Raw genomic sequence first — 15,636 nt, forward strand, 5'->3', positions numbered from 1 at the left:
ATGAATTGGATATGAACTAGCTTACCATCCCTGAACTCAATGATGCGATAATGTCTGGTAACTTCGATCTGGAATGTTGTGTATTCGCAAATGGCTGCAGCCAAACGGGTGAGAGACTGGCGACCACTCCCACCAATACCGACCAATAGCATGTTACCTCTGGGCTGACCAATAACGCGGATGATTCTTGAAACTGTAAATGCACAAATATTAAGCATAAGTTAATCAAACAAATGTGCAAAATACTTCTTCCCAGTCTCTTGTCTATTTCCTATACTCTGAAATATTTTCATAACATGAAGCTCAAGAGACAACTTAACCTTATAAAATAAATTTAAGACCATGGATTATTTCATTTCTCAAAACAAAGGAACGATTCATGGAAATAGAAGATGTGATTTAGAAGAGTCACAGATTAGAAGAACCCTTGATTTAGAAGAAATCAAGGATTAGAGAATTCATTCAATCTAATAATTAGTTTTATTGATATGTTATGGAAAATCAGTTTCAGCATAGATTTAACACTTGTAAATTCTTAACAATGGTTGACCATTGTCGCAAGCACTGACTTGTTTCTGCTGACTTTGGTTGACATTCCACATTTACCTATACAAAAGAAATAGTGCCCAATCCATTGTATTAGACTCACACCAAAGACATTCTAATCTTGTGTGTTATAACTAAACACAGAGTTAAGAATAATGATTTCTAAACAACTGAAATTATTTTAATCTTATTATCTACTGTCAAAATCACTTGTAAGATTGGTGAATCACCACTGGTTACTCACTGTGCTCGATAGCATCCCTGAAGAGGACCAGGTCCATTGAGATAACACCAGGTGTGGCATTGTAGTCTTCCAAGGCATCCTCCATGAACTTCTTCAGAGAAGAGAATTCCTGAAGATCTTCATAGATGGGTACCTCTGACTGGGACATGTAGTCACCTAAGGAGAGAAAGATAGTGGACAAGAAACTTATGAAGAATAGGAATATAGCAACTTCCATAGGTTTCCAAAGAAAGAATGAGTGTAGAGGTTTCACGGTACACCTTGCATTCTTTTGTTGGCATGTGTTGGTCCTGGAGGATCACCCAAACCCAACATTTGGACAAGTGTGTTCCAGTAGTGTTCATAAGAATGAGCAAAAGTTGTAAAAGCAGACTCTATATACTCTGTCAGAGTACTGTATGGGAATACTGAGAGAATCTTTTGGATGATAAGCACATGAGGGATTGTCCTGATACCCTTGCATCCATTTGGTGTGTCTTATCCAATGGGATATGAAGGAACAAGATCATATCAAAACTCATTTGTGCCACTTGGCTGCAACAGACTCTGGACCAATTAAATTCTAAAGCGCAGAATATTTGTATATGTCACAGTCACTTATTTAGGTTCATCAAAATAAGTCAGGTGGTATGTTGTATCATAACGTACAACGTGATACTTGACATATAAAAGAAAAGAGGGAACAATTATAAGTTTTTTCAAATTTTGTAATCTTGCTTTATCCTGAATTACCACAATCATTGTTATATGAAAAATGTTTGCATGACGGTTGCTAAGGAGAGAAGACTGCATTCTATCATTTAACCCCCACCCCTCTAACAACAATACTAAGAGAATACCACAACTGGGAACACAAGCTTTCAAGAAAGAAAGTAAGAAAAGACAAGACAATACAACATTCTTCAAATAAATTCTCCCTCTCTCTATGTAAAGTAAAGGAGGAAGAGGGGGAAGATGGAGGAAGAGATGGATAGACAATTCTCTTACCGAAGATTGGGGGCTGCTTGTTGGGGCAGATATTATGGAAGGTCTGATCAAAGAGAGTTCCTAGTTTCTCACTGATGATGTTAACAAAGCCATCCACGTCCTGATCGTTCACAAGACGATCTGAGAATACCCTGTAGATATGAAATAGAGAATCAAGGTCAGCATATGTACAGAGACAGACAGAATTAATTTACATGACAATTTCTCTGCTGATGTTTGAATCCATGGAACATCTGCACATAACAAGCTAACATAAAACCTTGTTGCAGGACACTTGAGGTACCTTAAAGGGATGAGTAACTTTGTGGAGGTTTGCAAAAATCTGAACCGTGGAGAACCTTTTGTACATTATATTCAAGGGAAAACCCTGACAACTTTATATTGTAAGCATTATTACACGCTATGCAATAAGTATGGACCCTTATGACTGTAGCCATCATTTAATCACAGCATTTAAGAGACTGAAAAACTGAAAGATGCATGAATACAACTATCAAGAACATACCTGAAGCACTCATGAATCCAGAGCCTCGTGATGGACGCCTTGGTGTCATGGAAATCCTTGTGTGACCTGAGCATGCCTTGGAACACCTTGGAGATATCCCTCAGGTTAAACAGGTAATGGATCTTGGCAGGGGTTGGTAAGAACTTCTGGACCACACTCTGGTAAACCTCCAGCGTTGCCTGGGTGACCACGTCCCCAATAGGCTTCACGTCCTCCTCAAAGTCCTGAAGCTTCTGGTTGATCATGGTGCCAAAGATACGCTTGATTTGGGAGTCCTGGGCATAGAAAAAGAAAAGCTTAGTAGTTCATATATTTACAAGAATAATCTACAGGAAAGTTTTAAACAGTCATGGCTCTTATAACACTTCATAGAATGGCAAACTTAACCTTTTGGCATGGTGTAGTGAATTTATGTTCTTAGGAGATTTTTGTGTTTGATAAAATCAATTGATAGTTCATCTAATATCAAAATGAAAATTTCCTGAAAACCTGAAAAAGTGGTATAATCACCCCAGCAATGATATCTGAACAGAACATAACAATGAAATAGGATGACATGAATAAAAATAAATAAATTACATCAAATGACAAGGTACATGTACATACATTAAAATAAAAAGAGATTTCTTTTCTATGCCCCTAATATGAAAATAACCTAATACCGGCATATTCTCTCACCCTCTATTTACAAATACACAATATACATGTACCAGTATTATGAACTTCACAGTACATATACCAACGCAAACCAAAGAAACTGTAGAAAATGTTGTACTCACGCTTGGGAATGTCATGTTGATAAGGTTAAACCTGCTCTGTAGTCTCTTAGAGATCACCATACGACCTCCACCAGGTGGACCCATGGAGGCAAGAAGTTGCATGCCCTGATGGTAAGTGGGAAGAACATACATGATGCATCATTCGATATAAATGGTAAATCTTAAAGGGAAGTACACCCTGAAATAAAAACGTTTGTTGTAAAAATAGCAGAAAAAAAATACTGGCGAAGGTTTATAGAAAATCCATTAAAAATTAAAAGAAATCATTAGAATTTTACATGTATGTGCGAGCAACTTTCCATCTATTGTGAAGTAAAATATAATGATGAAAAGTCATCAAAAAAAATATTAATAGTTTTTCCTGTACCTTTAGTATATCAACAGACAAATGATTTCACACCCGCTCCTGAAAGAAAAATAATTTCAAACCTCATGGACCATTGAAAAATTGAATTCTCACATTACATAACCTATGGAGCAGCTGCTCGTATTGTGGGGGGAGCACCTTGGAAATTTTCTTAGAGATTAATGGTGCTATACAAATGATATTCATCAACATCAATTCACTTACCTTGATAAACTTGGTGGTCTGCTTGAGTCGATCGTACCAGAAACCATAGTCCACCCAGAGTTTGATGAGTTCAAGAGGAGGCTGAGAACCAAAGGTGTCCTTGGCAGGCATATTGAAATCATCCAGGAAGGTCACCAGCTTCTTACCACCGATGGGCACGTACACCCCTAGATGATGATAGGACAAGAATTATGACATGTCAACTTATACAGCACAGTTACTGTGCTTATTCCTGCATGTATTCTGTGTGGAATGTTGATATGGACTGCCACATATGTAGTTGTGTCTGAAATAAACTCTTGAATTGAATTAATAAGTGCTATTACATTATTACAATGGCTGTAGCAGAGCCATCATAGGCACTGAAGGATTACATCTACCTATATATTTCTTAAAATTGTTGGGTCTTGATAAAAAGCAAAGTATTACCATCATTAAATTTTCATGCAAATATAATGTATGATCTAGAGGTAATGGGTCTTTTAGATGACAACTATTTAGCTTTATAAATCTCATTCAATTGCCAACTGTGAAACACAAAATCGTGGGACAAATTGGATGGCACAGACTAAAAGAAAAGGGGCACTGCGAACAGTAAATATCGGTAAAGTTCCTATCAAATAGGGACGGTTAGCAGGTACACTTTTAGGAGTATTGACCACTCACCCTTGGTTCTCTTCTCAACCCTGCTCTCGATGATGTCTTGGACGTTGTTGGACGTGGTCTGGGCAGACATGTTGATGGTCAATACACTGTACGTCTGAGGGTCAAGCTTGGAGCACACACTCTGGGCTACCGAGGTCTTGCCGGTACCAACGGGACCAACAAGAAGGACCGGGTTCTCCCGTTGGACCAGGGCCTGGATGATGAAGTTGTAGCGGACCGTGTCCACAGTGGGAACCATGATCTTGTAGAAAGGTGAACTGAAAGAGGACAGGAAAAGTGGCACAATTGTTCATAGAATCCATCTAATCAGTTTTCTTTTGAGTGAAGTTGTAATTGATTTTAGAGTATTGATATGATTGATATAATAAAGGGCAAAAATTGGAAATGCACAAGTTATGATTCAAATTATTTCATCCCAAAATAACATCTTCTGCATTGGGTCTTTCGATATCTAAATGGGTCTTAGCTCCTGACATCCCAAAGAATTATGAAGAATGTTTATATGACGCAAACAGTGGGCTGTCTCAGAGAGTTGTTTGAGTTACAAACGATTTTACAGCTGACTTGTGACCCTATCCAAATATTTCTGTTTCAAACACAATGGAAATGCACAATTTCCCAAAACCCTAATCAATCTATGAAAAAACTATCTTTTCCAATCAGATGTTTTTATGTAAGAATTTCAATCAACAGCCATTGTTGAATTTTCAACTTAGTCTAAGGGAATCAAAATGAGAATCTGATTTAGCAGTCGAGAAAGGGTCACCAGCCAGGCATAAAGTTATGTGCCTTACACAAATATGAAACCCCACCTTGGCAGCCGTTTCATAGAGCTGTTCGTAACTTAAAAATGACTTGACTCACCACTGGTGACACTTTTTTATCAGAAATGATATACATGTACCCCAAATTTGCAAACTGTGTTGATTTACAGTTATCTCCCAAGAAACGATTACCACTCATTCGTAAAATCGTTTTTAAAGACATTCACATCTTACAAACAGCCTTCCACCCCCCATGTATATTAATTTCAATTAGGCACTTACTTATTAGGATATCTCCATCCACTCCTTAGTTTATCTTCCCAATGGGACCAGCTCTTCCCTTTGGGATCCACATAGTACTCATAGACGGTGTCCTTGTTGGGGAAGGTGCCTTCGATCTCGCGGATGTAGTTGTCCAGTTTCTTGCGTCCGTCCTCGTCGACGGTGCAGCCGACAGACCAGATAAGACAGAAGAGGAACCAGAGTTCTATCATGCGCTCATAGTTGTCCTTGTCAGCTGGATTGACCTATGGGGTCAAGGTTCAGAGGTTATTAATTTTGAAATAGATTTTTTAAATACTTTTTTGCCCAGTTACACAAGCAACAAACGAGGGGGTCATAAAGAGTCAATTAAAGCCAAACTCCTGCATATCGCTTGTGTGCTGTCAAAATCATTTATCTCAATTTTTTTCTGTTAATCAGTGCAAGTAGGGGCAATTACAGAACAGACTTTAAAAAAATGTACAGGAGAGCAATCAAAGATTTATTGCATATTAAGAAGGAAAATGAAACTTACGTTGATAAGAAATCACAACAATATCAATCGCTAGTTGGTAATTAAATCTATAAACAACTTCACAAGACTGATACACTATTTTAACTGTACATCACAAGTGTGCAAGCAAAATAATACATATTTAATATTCATTATATACTGGTAAATGAAGGTAACCAAGTATGAACTGCTTACTCCATTTTCTTCTGTGGCAAGAGCAGAGTAGAGGTTACAGAACGAAGCAACGCCGTTGAGCTCCGAGATGGCCACCAGCTCCTTGCAGTTGTGACGTTTGAAGTCCTGTATCTTCATCAGGTATTTATCAAACAGATGCTGGATGATGTCTTGTTGTTGCTGGAGAAAGAGAGAGAAAAAATGGAGTAAACCTGCATTATACAAATTACAATGTAAATGCAACATTTAGAACAGTTTTGCTCAGCTCTTAAGGCCAATGTCATAGCCACAATGGATATCATCCTCTCAAGAACTAAGCGACCTGAAAAGCTCCTTCGACAATAAAAACCAAGGAGTTCACTGAAATTGTCAGAGCTGACAATTTGAGTCAGTGCTTTATGGACTGTATGAAAAACCCTCTTTTAAGAATCTTTGGCAATTAAAGCGGGGATGATAGGAAACACAAACACATATGCACATGTTTGAAAAAGGAAAGTTTTAATACCTTGTCCTTGATCTTGGAGAGCCATGAAGTGACGTAAGGTTGCCATCCAAGGTCGGCGTAGTCGGTATACACCATACCACAACGACTTACAGTAGCAGGAGATGCTACAGCCAGATCTTCAACCTCAAACAGTAAGGTCACCTGAAATACAATTTCAATCAATATATCAGATCAGGTTGAAACTTGGGAAAATCATACAAGAAATTTTTTAACATCAAAGTTGTTTAAAGAAAACGCCATAACATGAAAATCATATAGAACTAGACCTTATGCATTTCCCTGCACATCTTAAGTACTTCCAGCTTTTCCAACCTGGGCGGGAAATACCTAGATTTCACAGGAAATTGCCAACCTTGCTTTAGACCTACCTGATCGGGCATAGCGATACGTTCACCATTAATGAGGGTCAAGACCTTGTTGTCGTCCATAACAGAGTTCATACTCTCAATCCACAGGGTATCAACAGGTGCATCAAAGAGGAGCCATTTCTCATCAGGTTTCTCATCTAGAGAAAAAAGATACGGACAGGACAAAATGGAGGATTAAGTCAAGGGTTAGGCAGGGTGATGGCATACAAAGGAATATGCTGGAATATGGCAGATGAAGAATTATTACCTTCTTCAGCCTTAGCACTGACAGCAGCACCATGAATACCATCCTGATCATCTTCACTATCAACACCATTATGATCATCCCCACAATCATCATCGTCATCATCATCTTCACCATCATCATCATCATCATCAACATCATCATCATCATCATCAACATCATCATCATCATCATAATCATCACCACGTCATCATCATCATCTTCAATGCAATCATCACCATAATCGCTATCATAATCACCATCATTACACCACCACCACCACCACCTTAATGTTGATAATGATATATCTTGGGTGTACTTGCAGACAACATGTGATTTTTTCACACATTCAACAATGTCAACATGAACATTACCAGCCATGCCACTATCATCCCCGTTCCAACCATCGTTAGTATCATCATCATTATGATATTGTAATTACTTACCAGCACACGTCTGTCTCATCACAGAAGACAGGACACCATCTGTCCACTCATTAGTGTTCAGATCAAACTCTCCATACAACTCTCCTAAAGACAGAGCTTTAGGATTGATTGGAAACTCCTAAAAACAAACAAATATAAATAAGTTAGTACGTTAGGAGCTAAATTGTTATGAACAAGTATATATATGTAACAGAATGCTCAAAACTGCATAAAGATGATTTGAGAAAAATCAATTAATGACCATGTAAATGTATTTCCTGCTTACCTTGACAAGATTGTAGCTGTCATCGCCTTCTTTCTTCAGTCTGGATAGTGTGGACTGTAGGATGCGCCAGGACACAGTCTTGCCACTGTTGGTCTTACCGACGATCATGACAGAGTGGCGAGAGTTCTTGGTCTCAAAGAGCTGTATGACCTTGAGGATAGATGACTGGATTGGTTGTAGGCCGGCCTTGACAAGCTCAGACTCAATCACCGATTTCATCTGGTAACCAGAAAAGAATGGAGATCATTATGACAGGAAAAGCAAGATGCACTTTCATTAATCTACACAAACTCTATAAGCACTAATCTTTACCAAGGAATCAAACTTCTGCATGCAAACAGTCTTACTACACTACTACAGAGCAATGGTCTTCCGGCTTTTTGCTGGGGACCCCCTTCTGAATCACGCTTTTAAAACAGAGGGTCGTGGGTACGAATCCTAGCAATGGTGTTTTCCTTCGCCAAATTTTATTTATCCAAACTGTGCTGCACTCAACCCAGGTGAGGTGAATGGGTACCTGGCAAGATTAATTTCTTAAATGCACTGAGCACCGGTGACTGTAGCTCGAGCAAAAGCTGGGGTAATAATAGCAGCACTTTGTATCCTTAGGCTCAATTTCCATTTAATTTTCTTTGCTTTTGCCAGACAGAATTTCAAGAATCTTACTTGCGATCAATAGCTAATGATAGATAATATTTCACAACAGTAAATCAATTTCAAATTCTTCAATCAACTACAAGGCTTATGCTTGATTTTCAGACCTGCAAATCTTATGCCACCAAAAAACTATCAAACAATATGAGTATCTACAATAATTCCCCCCCCCCGACAGTGATTGCACTCCACCATACCTTGCCGTAATCAATGACTGGAGCATCAATTCCAGGGAAGAGATCCGAGACGATGCCATTGAAGAGGGGAAGATCTGTGGATGTCATCTTAGGAACGTTCATGTCTTTCATAGCCAACAAGAGCACCTAGGGAAGTATCAATGAAGAAAATTTACAGAATATCTACAAATAATTTGTGCAATTGTCTCCAGTTTGATGGATTTATGTGGTCTAGGTGTTTCTGCACCAACGCTTGGGTGCGTGAAAATGCTGATTCTTGTACCGACATGACGAATTATCACAATTTGTTAATCTAAGTTTTCTTTTGAGCTACCATACCTCTTCATCAGGAACATTAGGGAATCCTCTCTTCTTCCTCCCGGCGTAGCGGAGCACGGAGGTGAGGGCACGGAGACCAAAGTCATAATGATCCTGCTTGGACAGCTGCTGTACGGCCAGGGAGTAGAGGGTGTGGACTTTCTTGGCTAGCACCTGTAAGACAAGAAACAATATCATCAACATAATAATAATCACAGCATTTCTTATGCACTATCTATTTAGTAAACTATTCTCGGTGCAGAGGGATGAGGGGGATTACAGATAAAATAATGTTTCATTGTGTGGGTGTATTGACAGATCAATTCATGACCTTGTATTGTATATTCGTCTACAGGCATATCCCGCCACAAGCCTCAGCTTTTAGGGTATACACCTTCTTCCTTAAACCAAATATGAACATATTTATATTTTTCATAACAAATTGATTTATGTATGAATTTATATTTACGAAAAATGTAATGACATGGAAGAAAATAAATGTTTTATTTGAATTGAATCTTAAAATATTCAACAAAAGAAGAAAACAGATAGGATTTTAAATACTTTTTAAATGCCTCAACAAATTCTGCTGATCAGATCCCCAGTGGAAGAGCATTCCAGGGAGATGGAGCTGAAGTGGCAAAGACCCTTTCTCCTAGAGTTAAATTTGTTCTCTGTACATTTTAGTGGAGCTGAGATTTCCAGCAGGAGTGTCTTGTATAGTGCATATCACCTTATTAGCAAACATCTCTCCACACTTCCAAAGGATGTGATATCATCACCCCGGTTTTGGCCAAGCAAGATTTTACAGTGTATATGCATTTCAAGGAATGAGTCCTACAAGGGCCCCACTGTCACCTGGGCTGAACTCAGGCACAGTGTCAATAAATACCTTGCAGAAGGAAATTAGAGTAGAGTTAATCCCAGTGACATGCAGAGCAAAAAATAATAAGGGGCCAAACATGGTGCATGGGACAACATAAGAAGTTGCAAGCATGGAAAAATTCTTGACCTTTCATAATAAGCTAATTTTCTCATAGATTTCAACAATATTCAGAAAAATAATATTACATTTTACCCTTTTCTTATCCTTTCCTTTTCTTTCTCTTTCTTCTTGGTGATGGAGCTTTTTGGGGGCCAAAAAGCTCCATCACCACCTTTACTCCAGTTACCCATTCATTACTGAAGCCATTCAAATATGCACACTATATTAATGTATGAAATCTGCATAAATCATGGTTCCAGACCACACATTCGAAACAATATTTGTGATTACAGATCAAGTTCTTTACAACTAAAATAATCCAATAAATGGAAAGAATTGTTCTCCCTTACCCTGGTATTGCCAAATCCTTCTCCAAAGAGGATGATTTCAGCGATGTAAGCCGAGTCAGGAACAACCATAGAGATAGGTCTGAACATAGACTTCAGATTGTCAGGTAACTCAGTACGACCAGCGTATCCTGTAAAAGGGGAAGAAAAATGAAAAATTCAAATTAAATTGAATTAAATTTAACTCAAGCCATTCATTTTTTTCAGAAATCAAAGAAACAACCACTCAGGAAATTGAAAAATTTACTCGTTCTTCTTGAAGCTTCATACTGTATATACATGTACATGTATAGAAATCTAAATATTAATTAAAATAATGAAAGCTTTAAATAATATAGACAACTGTTAATTTAATGTCATGAAAAAGAAGGTGTAGCTTATCAATTCAACTAAATGGTAAACTGCAGACATTGAATAATGATCATTCAAAATTTTAAATAAGAAGAAAATCATGTGTAAACAAAGGACTTAAATCTGTATTAATCAACATCAACGAAATGAGTTAGGAAAAAAAATACTGTTAACAGTACTGGTGGGTGTTTCACATTGCTGTTTGTAAGTTACAACCGACTTCACAAGACTGGTGATCCTTTCTTATGCCCTAAACCATCGCCAATAAACATTTTGGTGGACACCATTTAACGCAAGAAAGGATCATCAGTCGTTCTTAAAGTCGCTCTTAACTTACGAACAGCTTTATGAAACGGCCCCAGGTGGGTATTTTGTAAAGCTGATTGTAAGTTACAAGTGACTTTATGAACGACTTGTGATCCTTTCTTGTGGTAAATAATATGCATCCAATTGTCATTGGTGTTGATTGGGCTCCTAAGAAAGGATCACCAGTCGTTAGTGAAGTTGCTCTCAACTTACAAACAGCTTTATAAAACTGCCACCGGGTGGGTAATTTGTAAAGCTGTTTGTAAGTCACAAGTGACATTACGAAAAACTGGTGATCCTTTCTTGTGGTAAAAAATATACATCCTATTTTCACTGGTGTTGATTGAGCTCCTAAGAAAGGATCAACGGTCGTTCATGAAGTCGCTCGTAACTTACGAGTAGCTTTGTGAAACACCCACTAAGCTGGGTAGTTTAGGACTCACCAGGATTCATGGTGATAAAAATACCACATGACCAGACGAGGTTAATCTCACGTCCCTCAAATACAAAGCGAGACGACCCGGCAGCTAGGGCCGATAGGATCGACAGGATCTGTTGGGCTACTACAGACAATACTTCAATGTTGATACGATTGAACTCATCAAAGCATCCCCAGGCACCAGTCTATAAAGAAGAATATAGTACAGAAAAGGTAATGGTTATGGTATAATAAAAAAAGCTGTACAAGCTGAACTTAGCCTCATCTCTCTCTCTTAATGAACTGGATTAGGTCTTATAGTCATAAATGACTTTGAATGTTCTGTTAACTCTTTTTACACATTCATTTTTGTGTTATACATTAGATACCACAGTATTATATGATATTGTATTACATGTAATTCCTTTGAGATGTATTATTGATGCATTATTGATAGCCAAAATTAATGAATAATGATTAAAATCACGATTCTGCATATCTGCAGATGACAGCATAGAAAATCCTGAATTTGACAATTAAAATCAGAAATACAGAGTTATCATCAGAACAATAATATGCATACCAAAATAATTAAGAATTTTGTCAATGTGAAATCTAAATAAAAAACTTATTATTTTTCAAACTTAATCGCCAGTTTTAACGTTGATCCTACCTGAGCTAGACCGGAGAACATCCTTCCCATAGACTTGAAATCCAGACCTTCAGAACAATTGACAACGATGACATAGTTGCCCAAAGCCTTACCAAGATCCTTGGTAGTCTCGGTCTTACCCGTACCGGCCGGTCCTTTAGGGCTACCACCACGGTGAAGATGAAGAGCTGTGGTTAGGGTCATGTAGCATCTGAAAAGACAGAAAGTCCTTGAGTCATTACTTTCATTTATTTTGTGTAAACTGAAGTGATACATCTAAATTTAATGATTAAGTTCATTTCTTTTACATCAACAGCCAGTTAGACAAGGTCACTTTCATTTCTATTCTATTCTTTAGTATTTGTCTGCTCATACTGACTACTTGTGTGCCATTCCTTTCTTTTACATTTGGTTTGGATCAGTTCACTTAAATTCAATTTAATTCAATTCAATGCAATTCAATCAAATCCAATTTAAGTTAATTCAGTTCAGTTCAGCTCAGGTCAATTCAGTTCAACTCAATTAAATTCAAATCAGTTTGGTTCACACTTTTATTCCAATTCAGTAACAATTCAAATTCAATTCAATACAATTCACCCTTTTAATTAAGTTCAATATGACTGATTTGATTCCATTCAATTCAATCCATTCAAATTAAATTAAATTTGATTCACTCATTCAATTCAATTTAATTATTCCATTCAATTTTATTTAATTCACAAATCATACTAAAGGAGTGCCTTGAGCACCTAACAAGGTGGATACATATGCTATACAAATCCTATGTTATTATTATCAACATTCAAATCACACCTACCTGTCAGTCAACGGAGTGATAACCAGACGTCCTGAGTTACCCAGATACTCGTAACCATACTGGAACTGCGTGTTGGTCTGTCTCACCACACAGTCATCAATCTCCTTATCCCAGTAGACGCGAAGCTGCATCAGCCATTCGAAGGCTGTGACATCGTTCACACTGGCCTTGATCAGTTTCTCAATCACATCCCTGGCGTGGACTTCAATGGTGACCAGGGCTACCACCTTGGCACGCAGCATCTTGGGAAGGTTGCCTCGGATCATCTCGGAGAACTTGTTCAGCATGGAAATCTGACAGGAGGAATCATAAATCAGAGTCAATGATATTAGAAATTGTAATGTGTACTTTGCAATTTATTCAATAACTTCATTCATATGTATATGAACATTTTGTTCACATACAAAGGAATAAAGGAATTAAATGAATATATATATGGATGATTCAATTGGGGACTTGTCAAAAATGTATTCCTAGGAATACAGAGTGTGTAACAGTTATGCTGCTAAAAGCCAGGATAATTATAATACTTCTATTGTGGAGTGCTATAAAGGCAAACACAGCGTCTAATCATTATTAATGATAATTATTCACGCGCACCTTATTTGAATCTATACCTGTTTTTTCTTCATGCTCTTGAGAGCCTTCTTGTCTCCTCTTTCCTTGGTGGTCGCCAGAGCTTTGGTGACATCGGCTGTCCATTGCATCTGGCTTGATGTAATCAGCATCTATACAAATGTTACAAGACAATCAGATTAGGTACTTACAATTAAGTCCTGGCTTATAAAAAACATAAAGTTAAGAAAGACAGAAAATTACAAAAGTATTTCAAATACAAATCTTCTAGAATTTGCAATGCATTACTATCAACATGAGAGCTGATGGCAATTTAGCACCCTCCCCCCCATGAAATACAAAGGGCGCTTCAATTCGAGCTTTCAAAATAGTTACTACAGATGACCATTGATTTCAATACAAAAGATCATTTGGAATCAAAGAAGCAAAAGAAATAGCCCCTGAACAGATTATATATTTCCTTCTAACATGTATCTATTCTACAGTGATCTTACACTGCTTGTGGAGATTGTTAAAGGTATATGCCAGTTGTGGTAACGATATTAAAATGAGTTCGGGCAGAATCCAATGAAATGACCACCAAAGTGTCTGTATAAATAAAACGTATGCGCTAAAGGATTCTGGAAGAAATTGTGTAATTGCAGAGAAATCAGCAAATAAGCACAGGATTCGGGTCAAGCGTTCGGCCGACATTCAAAGCAACAATAATACACTGTCCCACGTGCGCTTATCTGTGTTGGTGACCTTCAGTGTGAACATTTTTCAGCGTAGATTTCAAGATTTCACAAAGTTTAGTTTATGTAACTGTACCAGATCTAGATCCTCGATGATATACTGACAATTAAGCCTGGTTTTACAGACTTTCTCATGAAATCAGTGTTTACTGCAACTACTGGCATTTCTCTTTAAAGCCAATTTAATTGTCCTCTCTCATTTTCTTTCTTTCATTCTCTGCCTTTATTACTCTTTTCCTCCACCGACACTTGTGTGGGGTCATCTTACCTGTCCAGGCCATTCCTTGGCCCACTTGTCTCTCTTGCTAAGACTCTTCTTCAGAGCAATCTTACACTGCTTCAAGATATCTTTCAGAGTCCATCTCATTGTTCTCTCAATGTCGCACAGCCAGGCCTGTCAAATGAATGAAATGGATTGTAATTTAGGCGCCTTACCGAAAGCCTGATTCAAGTTTCCATCTCTGAATAGACAAAGCAATGGGGGATATGAAAGCCACAGCAATTCCACCTCTGGCAAAAGCATGGAAAATACTTTTGTCAAAAAAATTACTAGGTAATACCATGTAAGAAAATATTTTCAAGAAAAAAAATACTTTAAATCACAAGTTTAACTTCTGAGCTTAAGATAACAAAAGAATGTAATACTTGATCCTTAAAATCTTGCAAGCACACTCTGAATGACGATTCACCTTAACTGGCTTGTTTCTGTTAAATCTAGTCAACACTTTACATGGAAAAAAAAGAGAAACAGTTCCTATTCAATTGTGCTTTAGTACAATTCAGGTTCTAATCCTATATCGAGCATTAATAACACACACATTATGTGTTTTAATTATTGTTAACATTCAATATATAAAATCACATTTTTTAATGGTTGGCAACACAACATGAAATACCAGCATTGCATTTCATAGGACAAAGAGTTTAATTTTGAAAGGAAACTTAGGTTCATGTTTTGCACCTCACTTCCAGCCTTTAAAAAAGTGAGCATACCATTACATATAGATTTTAAGAAACATCCCCTTTGTACCCATCTAATATTAGAAGAAACACTTTCAAACATCTTAGATAGGCTTACCTCAACAGGGCCTTCAAGGAGAACTGGGTGACCAAACTCCACATACTCTCCATCCGCTGAATACATTCCTTGAGCCTCAAACTTCTGGGTGATACCCATCTTATGCATCTTAAGAGTCTTGATGTTATCAAAGCACTTCTTCAGATGAGGCTGAACCTACAGATGTGAATTGAAAGGTAAAGAGAATATTATCTTTAGAGTCTTGATGCCATCAAAACACTCCTTCAGATACAACTGATAGAGGTTACAACCGATACACAGAAAGATGCAAATACTTATCACGTTAAAGGTTTAGGGCTGATTTTCACTTATGAGGATGGGGGGTGGGGGGGAGGGTGTTTTCAAAAATGGCTTGTGCATTGAAGAGTCCATTTGCATATCAAAAGGAAAATTATTGGAGTTGCTG

At 37.6% G+C, this 15,636-nt stretch overlaps 1 protein-coding gene across 1 annotated transcript in view; it reads right to left on the minus strand.

The window, feature by feature from the left end:
- The window catches only part of LOC121429563 (dynein heavy chain 2, axonemal-like), a 73,216-nt gene that overhangs the window by 30,663 nt on the left and 26,917 nt on the right, over positions 1-15,636 (minus strand). Inside the window, exons 31-52 of the mRNA XM_041626645.1 lie at positions 15,231-15,386; positions 14,421-14,546; positions 13,460-13,570; positions 12,843-13,135; positions 12,047-12,236; positions 11,399-11,579; positions 10,302-10,429; positions 8,988-9,140; positions 8,670-8,795; positions 7,819-8,037; positions 7,554-7,671; positions 6,885-7,021; positions 6,517-6,657; positions 6,033-6,191; positions 5,345-5,589; positions 4,299-4,555; positions 3,633-3,799; positions 3,062-3,166; positions 2,283-2,557; positions 1,778-1,908; positions 791-946; positions 26-193 (exon numbers count right to left, since the gene is read on the minus strand). Of these exons, the coding sequence (XP_041482579.1) occupies positions 26-193; positions 791-946; positions 1,778-1,908; positions 2,283-2,557; positions 3,062-3,166; positions 3,633-3,799; positions 4,299-4,555; positions 5,345-5,589; positions 6,033-6,191; positions 6,517-6,657; positions 6,885-7,021; positions 7,554-7,671; positions 7,819-8,037; positions 8,670-8,795; positions 8,988-9,140; positions 10,302-10,429; positions 11,399-11,579; positions 12,047-12,236; positions 12,843-13,135; positions 13,460-13,570; positions 14,421-14,546; positions 15,231-15,386 (3,742 nt within the window). The remainder of the gene's footprint in view (positions 1-25; positions 194-790; positions 947-1,777; positions 1,909-2,282; positions 2,558-3,061; positions 3,167-3,632; positions 3,800-4,298; positions 4,556-5,344; positions 5,590-6,032; positions 6,192-6,516; positions 6,658-6,884; positions 7,022-7,553; positions 7,672-7,818; positions 8,038-8,669; positions 8,796-8,987; positions 9,141-10,301; positions 10,430-11,398; positions 11,580-12,046; positions 12,237-12,842; positions 13,136-13,459; positions 13,571-14,420; positions 14,547-15,230; positions 15,387-15,636) is intronic.

This window comes from Lytechinus variegatus, chromosome 16 (genome assembly GCF_018143015.1).
Source record: "Lytechinus variegatus isolate NC3 chromosome 16, Lvar_3.0, whole genome shotgun sequence".
NCBI classification, from domain to species: Eukaryota; Metazoa; Echinodermata; class Echinoidea; order Temnopleuroida; family Toxopneustidae; genus Lytechinus; species Lytechinus variegatus.